We start from the raw sequence: 10,996 nt of genomic DNA, 5'->3' as shown, positions 1-10,996 counted from the left end.
GGGAAAGATGGGCAGTAAGGGCAGCAAAAAGTTGTGGGCAACGTTATTCATTTTTATTACTTCATAAAATATACACAAATACTGTTGTAAATAAAGTGTGTTAAAGAACTGTACAAGATATCAGTACACAATACATAAAGTGAAATCCCCATCACCTCAAACTCTTCTATACCATTCCCAACCCAACAGTTACAATACCACTGGGTCATGGTGGCCTGTACAAAGGTAATTACACACACAAGGTACACTGCTATTTACACATCCCTGCAATTGCATCAGTTGTTTTCTTTTGAATGACATCATCAAGGTTGCTGGAGGTTAAAATCCGAAGGTGACATCAAAACTATTAGCGTATCATTTTTGCAGAAGGAATATAGAAAGCCCTATGTATGATATGTGGACAACCTTTGAAGCCTAAGAACAGAAGAACAAAAGGGACAGGCAAAACCAAGCTACTTCTAATAAGTTAGAGGAAGATGAAATGAAACAGAAACAAGAATAAAGTTATTTCAGACAAATAAAAAATAGTTTAACATAAATAGCAGAGAACAGAGATAAAAACAATCTGCATACAAACAAGGACAAAATTAATCTTGTATTTTTAGCAGGGAGACACAGCATATCACTCTCTCTCACACACACACACACACCACTCACACACACACACACACACACACACACACACTTGGATGACCCAGCTGGCAGAGTAACAGTAGCCGATCCCACAATTGAGTACTTTAAATACCTAAAATTCTGAACCCAGCCCCAGTTGATGTCATTAGTATGCATTTTTCTACTTTACACCTTAAAACAAATAACCACATTTTGGCTTTACATCAAAATAAAAAATATTTACAGTGAAGTAAACATTAAAAAAAAAAAAAAAAAAATTCATTGGATGTCCCATCCCCCTAAGAGTCATCCCTGACAGAGCCTGCCCACTCCCCAATGACCTCCAATAACAAAAAGAATAAAAAAGGTAACATTAAGAACTATCATAAAAATTGCAGCCACTATTTGTTTGCCAAAACGGGCAGCTATGGTCTCTGGTCAAATACAGTGAGAATTTCCTGAGGAGCTTTTCCCTCAAGACTTGGAGTGTGTCTTTGCAAAATCTATGGTCATTCTTCACCTTACCCACCTCACATTAAAACCAAAGAAAATACGCAAGTCAAAACAGGCAAAATAATGGGGTGGTGGAGGTTTTGGTGGCTGAGTTTTGAGGGAGAGTAAACCATCACGACATGGTTGAAGGGCTAGCGAGCACCAATTGCTACTTCACCAGAAACATTACTCTACAACAGCTAAAATGTCACTTACTTATCCTTTTCAAAAGTTACCTTTCTTTTTATCCACTAGCATCTGACCTAACTCTCCCCATTTCTTCATCTTCCAGCTGTTATTCCTTCCAAAAAAAGCAAAGAAAGGAAACCCATAACAAGCTCCAATTTAAGATTTCCTCATGATGGTTGGTTGTTTTTGTGAAACTAAAAAAGAGAAATCTTTACCGAGCCAATATCAGTCATGAAGTGGACGTCTGACGAGAAACATGCGCATATCCCCGATAACCTTTTTGTTTCTTTGATGCCAACAGTTCTTCACATTTGTCAGACAGAAGGTATTGAGGGAATGTTTTGAGGAGTGGAGCAGGTATGAGCAACCACGGAGTAAGGTCGGCCATTCGTTTGCTTTTTGTATTGTGGTGGTGGTCCACGGTTCAGCAAAAAGGGTTCATGAAACAGTGCATGTTGGATACTGTCATGTACTTCCCTGGATCCTTTAAAAGATTTACAGTCCTTTTCTGAGGATCCATGTGTCCATTGGCAATCATCTTTTCATAAGACAAGGTAAAAATAAAAGGAAAAGAATCCGGAGCGATGAATATACTTTGCAGCCCTGCAACGACAAATGGAGTGGAAAGCCATTAGGGAGGGCAATGTATTGGCAAGTGGTGTATTTCTGCATTTAGCGTGTGAATACATTAGTAAAATTAGACATTACCTGTCAGTTCCATGTGCATGCAGAGCCAAAGAATTCTACTTCCCCATGTGCTCGAATGGCACGCTGACCTGCAAAACAAAATCAAGACTCAGAGGTGGAAAACAAACACACACACACACACACACACACACACACACACATCTCCTATTAGAGACAACACTGCAGACCCATCTATACAAAAAAAATAATAATAATAATGCTGTGACAGTTTTCACCATGGAGTCAGTCTTCTCTCAAGAAGATAACCAGAGTCTTAAACTATAAAGCTTAAAGAGCTTGCATTGTCCACTTCAACACACTCACACACATTCTCATAAAAGAACGTTTTCCCCAATAATGCACATAGCCAGCTAAAGAAGCTGTGAGTGTTTTCTTACCTGTGACGTGGAAATTCTGGATTGGTCATGACGGGCTGTGAGGTCAGAGGACGATACGTTAGCAGGAGCACCACGGTGGAGCCGCATGCTCACCTTCCTCTCCCTCTCTGCACGAGAAATTGCACGGGGCGACGTGTTCCCTGAAATGATGTGTAAAATTGAGAACCGGCCACATTTGAAGCCATCTTAGCATAGCATTATGCACTTAAAAGACAGTTTGAGGCTTAAGCAATTTAGCAGTACGCTCACCAGACTGTTGGACCCGTGAGGCTGGGTTAGAGATGGCCTGCTCTGGCCCGTTCCTGACTCGGTTGGCAGCTCCAGGGGTGGGACCTGGGGGGAGGCCCCGCGATGCCGACCCCCTGGGGGCTCCTCCGATCCGCTCATCTCTCTCATCTCCCGCTCTCCTCTCCCCATCCTCGGCTGTCCGACTGGCACCCTGACACATTAGAGCAGCCATATTTAGCCTTTACATACATTTGGAAGTGAGATTTCTAATGAAAAGTTTAGTTAAGCTGCTAAGCAACAAAACAAACATCAATACTTCAATTAGAAACACTTATGTAAACTTACAAATTTGAGCATGTTCCAATCAAAGACGTAATCATAGGAGAAACCCTGACGGTGGAAAAGATTCCTGAAGAGCTGTCGTAGGTAAGAGTAGTCTGGCTTGTCATCAAAACGGAGTGAACGACAAAAATTCAGGTACGTGGAAAACTCAGCTGTAAGAGAATAACAAGTGAAACAGTAATGAGAAACTCAGAATACACACAACCCTAACAGCAAGCAAAATAAAAGATCACTGAATTAGTGTTAAGCTTCGACTACAGTGATTAGATAACAGTTGCACTGTTAAGTGTTGTCTGCAGCTGCAGATCATTTCATAAGTACAGGTATGCCGCTGCCAATACACAGAGGCACTAAAGTCATATCACTTACAAGGGTATCCTTTGCAAAGAACCTCAATGGGTGTGGACATTTTCTTCTCACTGATTCGTTCATACTTCTGTCTCTTGGTAGCGGCCTTGAGGCCCTGCCAGGGGAGGGACCCCAGGTTGAAGTACATGAGGACATAACCCAGAGACTCAAGGTCGTCACGTCTGGACTGCTCTGTGGACAGAAAGGGTGAGAGTGCGTAAAGGAGTGAAATAATGAGGATTGTCTGCTTAGTGCAACGACAGAGGATCATTTCAAATGATAAAACTACTGTCTTCAATCACCTGTGACCAGACACAGCTTATAGAGGCCCGTAATCAACACCAGTGTTTCCTCTATGGTGATTTTGGAGCGGCGGCCCGCCGCTGTTAAATTTCTGCCACCACGGTATCAGAAATGGGGCAGACGGACAATGTAGTCACGGTTGCCTTTTAAATGATCCTGCCGACATAATGCACCCCCGTTGGCTGCCGCTCACATTCCAATTTAACAACAAGTAGAACTATTCAGAGGTTATTGGGGCTGTGCAGTTTAACTCCACATACTGTTGTGTTGATGTAGCTTATAGTCAAAACGTGGCGTGACGGGGGGGAGGGGTGGTGGTGGTGGTGTTTGGACAGGCCTGCCCCCACTGCTAAAAAAAGTCCTAGAGGAAACACTGAACACAAATAATAGTTGCTAATAGACCAATAAGTTAGCTCATGCAGTCAAAAGCTGAAGAGGGACAAAAGGGGCCTATTAGTACTATTGTGTAGAATTAAATTAATTTAGGCTAAATACTACAACAGAAATATCATGTCCTCTCACTCCCACTTAAATGTTTGACTTGTTGTTCTGCATAGACAATGTATCTAACCAAAGTAAACAGATTGGGGCTGCAACTGTACACTGCAATTAGATTGGGGATGTGTTTATTTAAATGGTTATATAAAAATGTTCTGCAGAATGTCTTCGAGAGCATTACACTTGAATGACAACACCACAACAGGGCCATTTTCCATTCCAGATGGCATTTCCTTTTTCTCCCCCTTATGAGCCCCCTTCCCTCACATCCTCTGTATGTTCCGATAGGGTGTGTATAAACAAAAAGACGACGCAGAGAGGAGGCACGTCCAAACTGAGATGGGATGGGGGTGACAATGAGGAACAAACAGGCTGACAAAAAGTTAAGTACCAGTCAGATCTCCAAATGTAAAAATGTTAAAATATCAGTATTACGTTTGGACACATGGTGAAAAGGGATCTGACAAAAAAAAGATTCCAATGACAACTGTTGACAGAGAAAATCTGGCACATGGTACATTACACCTGCCGGCTAGGGGTGAATGTCATATAGAAGGAGATGTCCTGATATGCCAGCTCTGATGAATCACATTTAACACAGTGTTTAGATGCAGCTGTCGAGCAAAGGTGTGACCCTGATAGAGCAGAATTTTCATAATCCACACGACCAGGACTACCTATCGTGGGCCACCAACATTATGAACACTCTAAATAACTCAATAACTCAATAACAGGGAGTGAGACTGGGCTCAGACTACAGGAGTTTTAAATTCCTAACCGATTGTGAAATCGGGTTGCATCATGCACATAAGGAGGAAGTTTACAGATTTTCTTCGGTCTCATCTCAAACACTACAGGATATTATCGTTACTATAATAAATAAGATTATTGTGCCAGAGGAAGCAATGAACCACCTCACGTGATCACATGGGGAAGCAGATGTAAACAAAATAGAGTGTTACGTAGCAGCTTGCTGGAGTAACAGCTGAGAAAAAACAAAAGCAGAGGCCTAAAGTCTGGATGAGAAAAAGGGTTGGGGAACTGGAGGTGATATTTGAACTGTCAGTTTTAATATCTGTCAACAGCAGTATGCTAGCCATCGTTAGCCTCAAGGGCTAAAAAGTTTACTGCTGAGTGACAATACCTCTGATTTCAGTGTTTCCTCTATGTTGATTTTGGAGCGGCCCGCCGCTGTTACATTTCTGCCGCCACGGTATCAGAAATGGGGCAGACGCACAATGTAGTCACGGTTGCCTTTTAAATGATCCTGCCGACATAATGCACCGGACTGGCCTGCCCCCACTGCTTAAAAAAAAGAATCCTAGAGGAAACACTGGATTTACTTCCGTACCGTATTGTCCAGATTGTAACTCCTTCGTCTCCAAACTTGTTTGAAAATGATCAGGGTGATCCCGAGGAGCCTGCAAGTAGGTCTGGATGTTTAAGACTGGAAACCCCTCACATTACACGACAATCTAAGACGAATATTGGGAGTCGTGAATCTGAGGTAAGTTGGCCCAAAACTCCTGTAGCCTGAGCCCAGCTTAAAGGTAGTGGTAGTGGCACAGTTTGTTCAATCCCTATCTGTATTGCTTCACATGTTATTTCCATTTTAACTGACAGTTTTATTGGGAAAAGAGGCAAGACGGGCCTGGTGCATAGTAAAAGCCCTGGACTGGACTAAACACATATCTTAACTCAACTTCAGTCTGCTCTAGTCAGGATTAGCCGTACTTTTAGACACTTAACCTCTCCACCATAGCACTAACAAACTGAAGTTAAAAAAACACGGATCACAACAACTCTAATAGAGGCTTTCTAGAAAGCGTGCCAGACAACATGTGTGAGAATAATAGGGTCAAGAGCCAACAGCTGTATTCTTTTATGAGGATCTAACCCAATGTTGTGCATAATTAACAAGTAACTAATCTAGTACGTAAATCAGGGTTCTGTACATGTTCCAAGTGTGCCTTACCGATTCCAAGATGCGTGTTAATGGAGGCGTAGCGTGCTGTGCCAGTCAGGTTCTTGTTCTCCCTGTAAGGGATATGCTGGTGTGTGCGGGCATCACGGTACTTTTTGGCCAGGCCAAAGTCAATGATGTACACCAGGTTACCCTTCTTGCCAAGCCCCATTAGGAAGTTGTCAGGCTTGACATCCCGATGGATGAAATTCTTGGAGTGGATGTACTCAATGCGGCTGATCTAAAGAAGATGGGTGAGATGAAGAGTGGCACAAATTATCACAGTCTGCAGCAGAAAAAATAAAATACATTGGTATACAGAAAGGATGCACTGGGGAACATCGTGGTGACATGAATTCATGGCCACAAGGTCACATGATCACATTCTTCATGCAGTCACGTCAGCACTTTCCCGGAGTTTTCTAATAGTTTGAGTTACTGAGCAGTAGTATGCGCACTCAATACATCAATACCTTGAGCAAACTAGAGCAGAAAAGAGGACAAGGGAGGACAACAGGCTATATGAAGGCAGGACGAGAGGAGGTGATGACCCCAGGCTATAAGTGGAGAGTCGAACATACATTTAGAAGACTGACACAGCAACTTGGTTGCAGTTAGAACAAAAGGTGAGATGAGTTGTGCTTGAGCGTCATGTATGAAATGAGATATATAGGCCAGTGCAGACTAAGATAAAGCCAGAATTAAAAAGTACACTTGATGCAAAAGAGTAATGGAGATCAAAACATCTACAAAAGAAGCCTCAGGGGAATCATGAGCACTGTTTATATATAGAACATGCACCAACACATGAAAGTCAAGTAGGTCATGCACATGACCTAGTCGGATCATAATTATTATGTTTCTCTAGTCTACTTGTAAACAGAACTGTTTAACATAGTGGGATCTTAGCTGAGGGGACAGTGAAACTGTCCTAATTCCAATGCCCCTGATTTAACATGAGGGTTTGTGTGTCATACCATCTGGTCTGCCAAAAGCAGGACGGTCTTTAGGCTGAACTTCCGGGAGCAAAAGTTGAAAAGGTCCTCCAGGCTGGGACCAAGCAGCTCCATTACCATCACGTTGTAGTCTCCTTCTGCACCGCACCACTTTATCGATGGAATACCCACTGGAGTACACACACACACACACACACACACACACACACACACACACACAGTCAGCATAAAGTTTACTCAAACTGTTTTTACCAGCACACCTACAGTTCATATTATTTTCCATATAACAGATTTAGCATAAAATACAAATATTTTTATTAACCTGGTAAATCTTACACAAGGTAATAGATTACTTGAAAAACACCTTTACTCATCTATGTAGGGTCACCTAAGATGGATTTAGATAACAAAAATTTGAAAAGCTACCATTTCTTATTGTTCAAAGAACTCACTGTATATCTTTCCAGCAGGCTTAGTAGGGTATTTACATAGAAAAGCAAAAATGACTAAGGAATGCTTTAAAAATCTTGCCCAGTGTGTCAAAGCTATATTCACCCCTTACCTCCTCCTTGCATCATCTTGTAGAACTTGCTTTCGATGTGCAGCTGTGGGTGTTTGGTCTTCACACATTCCAGCTTGATGGCTACCTCCTCACCGGTGGCAATGTTGGCACCTGAGGAGACGCACAAAAATACAACCACAGCTGTAAGACCCACAGCAACTGCGCCAGTACGAGGCCAAAGGTGGATGAATATGAAGGAAAATCTGTTTTGGTGCCCAGATAGGGGGGAAATTAGTAGTACAGAATTAAAAGAGACACTGTCCAGAAATAATGTGGAAATAACCCTAACAGAGGAGGCACATGGAAAGTTGCGAAAGGCATGCAAAAACAGAAGTGCAGGTTTACACTTACCAAGGTAAATGTCGCCGAAGGAACCACTCCCTATTTTTCGCCCGAGACGGTACTTGTTCCCCACTCTCAGCTCCATGGTTGCGAGTTGTCACTGCCACAAACAGACCAACAGAGATGATTATAAGACAGCAAAGGACACATGACACCGTGCTAGCTCATCTGTCCTGTGCCTCTTTTCTCTCACCACTAACTCAAACAATATAGCATGAGGTACTGCACAACTCAACTGAATACAACATAGCCGGTCAGCAACTCACATGGATAACCCGTCAGTCCCAGACAGACACTGAACTGACCACGTGTTTGTGTGCGAATGTTGCCTGAGCAGGGCTAGTTGACCAGCAAACAGCTGTCTGGCCTCCAGAGCTACACGATTAGGACTGTGGGGTGGGGGTGGGGGTGGTTGTGGCTAAAGTGAGATCAGCTAAAGCAGGGAAGGGAGGAGAAAGAAATACAGCAAAGAGAGGGCTACACAGAAATGCCACTTGGAAACCAGAATCAACTGATGCACGAGTACTAAGACCTGGCACACAGAGTGAAACGGAGTGCATCTTCTGAGCTGAACTGCACGTGATGCTGGAGCAGGATCATCATTTATTTAGCGCTCCCTCTACCACGCCACATTGTGCAGCCACTGCAAAAGCAAGACTAAGCTCTCCACTGTTCTGTGCTAGCACTGCCAAGGGAGGGAAGGCATGAGCAGCCGCGGAGCGCTGGCTGGCTTTATCTGTGTCAAGGCCCTCAGACAATTCTGTGCAATGAACTTCAGAGAGCGAAGTGCTGCAGAGAATGTATCATCGCATCATTTATCAAAGAGATTTGCTTCCTCACCACCAAATTGGGAACACTGTGTAAACAAACTGTGCCCTTTATAGCAACAGTGGACCCTCGTTCCAAATGTAGCACTGCTGCATCTTCAAATAAACACTTCCAGTCATGTGCCCTGTTGACGATTCAACAAGGCAATATATGAAATGGACCGTATCATCTTTACTGATTCCGGCCTCAATCCACATCCCCTACAGAAAACAGAAAATGGTCTCATGACAACCCAGAGAAACTGCCAAACAAAGCGTTCTCAGTCAACCTCAGTTTTGTGGACATGCCAACTCAAGCAAGCAGGACAGTCATCAATTCTGCAGGACCAGTCCTCTGCATTCAGTCTGCTTCCATCAATAACCTCTTTTATCACAACATAAATTATCCCAGGAGTTACTTTGCTTGATTGTAAGCAGTGGGATTAAAAAAGAGAGCTGCAGACACCAGCTCTGTTCTAAAACTACTTTAACAGTGATGAAGGCTTACATGCCATCCTCTTGGATCATCTGAGCCTCGTTAAAGGATTCAAACAAAACAACTTGTATCGCACTGCCCTTGTTTAATGTGAAAAAAACTGAACGGACACACGCTGAGATGTAGGCCCTGGACCTCCTTGTCACCTCTAGCTGATGAGGACAGCCTGCCATGGTGGATGTGATGGAGGCAGATGGATTTGGGTTAATAAAGGGTTAGGTTTCATTACACCAAGAGGGTGTCTCATGTGCTGCAGCCAGGGACCCGATTTAGGGAGCAACATTAATCACAAAGCTACACAATAAGTGCCATTGATTAATTACTTGGTAAAGGAACGGTGACACACAATTTAAAATCGCACAGTTTCTATATGGTTTTCGTTTGCATATACCCTAAGATTAACAAGGGAGAACTTAGCATTGCAAAGATGTGTGTAGTAACAACCTAGCAGCAATGTGAAGAATGCACTGCTTGATGTTTCAAAGATGGCCTGTGTGCTCTGTAGCAAGTGGAACTAGCCAATCACACTGCACCTGAAAAAGCACCATGTGCTGTTATGGTAGTAACCGTCTACAGGACAGTGGATTGGTTAAGATGCCACAGTGCTATGTGCTGGTTATGGGGAGTCTTCCAGGTGGTTGCGGTGATAGGATGTCCTGAGGAGGATACTATGCTTAAATCACCTATACGCCACTGTGATCATCTCAATCCAAGGTGTGAAACAAAGTCTTAATATGTAGCCATTAAGACCCACTTATCGGTAGAAAGTGACAAAATACGTCCTTTTCAAGAGGAAAAAACAAGTGTCACATGAAAAGCAGAGCACTGCTATGGCTCTCACACTGAGGCAGCTGTCACTCCACAATCAGCTCCTGTGTTACAGACTGCACACCAAATACAAGCACTAATATAGCCACATTTTGCAAATATAAAATGAATAATATTCAATAATTAGTTGTTTTTAACGGTAACAGATGTCCGGCTACGTTGCTCTTTCCTGGTTGCAATTTGATGAGAAGCGAGTCAGTAGTGATTTACGCTACCAGGGCAACATATTTGCTTTAACGTTATAACTTATATTAGTTAAATATCATAATCCCACACCAGATACGACGGGTTGAAACAGCAGTTTACATTTACAGGCGCTTTAAGTAAAAAAATAAAAATAAAAAACACACCAGCCGAATGCATTTGACGGTACGTTAGTTAAGTGTTAGCTGCTAAGAGTCAGCTAACGTTAGTAGAAATACGTAAACGGAGCCGTGGTACGTACTGCACCATTATTATACATTAAACCAAGATACAAATGTGTATATCGCACTTCGACACATTTTGTATCACACTTATAACCGCACCCATTTATGTGCTGGGCTAGCCTGTGTAGATAGCCATTCCCTACTACTCGCCCCCTCCCCCTCTCCTGTAAGCCGTGAATACTAGACTCTGATTCGGCCGAATCAGGCCCCTTTTCCCCCTCGGTTTCTCCGGTTCCCCGACCCAACACTCACCCGATATTAGGTTCGTCCGAGAGCTGGTTCGGTGGAGGTTCTGATCCGATGGTTGTCAGTCGGACAGGAGCCTGGGCAGAGGAGGATGGGAGCGGATTCTGGCGGCTCTCATTCCCCCAGCTCTTAGATGTGTCGTCGGTTGCACTCCCTGTTGATAGTCCCTAAAGCTCCAGCAGCACGAGCGGCCGTTCTCCACTCGAGTCTGTCTCCCCCTCTCGTTACTTAACAACGCGCCCGCTCACAACGTCGGTGATGTCATCCTCTGG

General features: G+C 43.4%; 1 protein-coding gene across 1 annotated transcript; it reads right to left on the bottom strand.

Moving 5' to 3' along the window:
* Positions 1 to 31: 31 nt before the first annotated feature.
* LOC127356096 (casein kinase I) lies at positions 32 to 10,957 on the bottom strand. Its single transcript, XM_051387543.1, has 11 exons — positions 10,731 to 10,957; positions 7,930 to 8,020; positions 7,579 to 7,689; positions 7,038 to 7,186; positions 6,073 to 6,301; positions 3,318 to 3,488; positions 2,952 to 3,100; positions 2,628 to 2,817; positions 2,379 to 2,518; positions 2,002 to 2,069; positions 32 to 1,896 (listed from the first exon to the last, which is right to left on the bottom strand). Exons 2-10 carry the CDS (start codon positions 8,003 to 8,005, stop codon positions 2,037 to 2,039), a joined length of 1,248 nt encoding a protein of 415 aa, XP_051243503.1. The 5' UTR covers positions 8,006 to 8,020; positions 10,731 to 10,957; the 3' UTR covers positions 32 to 1,896; positions 2,002 to 2,036.
* Positions 10,958 to 10,996: the final 39 nt, after the last annotated feature.

This window comes from Dicentrarchus labrax, unplaced genomic scaffold (genome assembly GCF_905237075.1).
Source record: "Dicentrarchus labrax unplaced genomic scaffold, dlabrax2021, whole genome shotgun sequence".
Taxonomy (NCBI): Eukaryota; Metazoa; Chordata; class Actinopteri; family Moronidae; genus Dicentrarchus; species Dicentrarchus labrax.
The sequence above is the reverse complement of the archived record's forward strand: the minus strand, read 5'-3'. Positions and strand labels throughout refer to the sequence as shown.

Bases quoted from the DNA above. Each gene is read 5' to 3' on its own strand.
- LOC127356096 (XM_051387543.1), bottom strand. From the start codon at position 8,005: ATGGAGCTGAGAGTGGGGAACAAGTACCGTCTCGGGCGAAAAATAGGG. The intron at 3,489-6,072 runs GTAAGGCACACT...TTCTGTCCACAG, and splicing joins TAACACGCATCTTGGAATCG to AGCAGTCCAGACGTGACGAC. The intron at 2,818-2,951 runs GTAAGTTTACAT...CTAATGTGTCAG, and splicing joins ATTGGAACATGCTCAAATTT to GGTGCCAGTCGGACAGCCGA.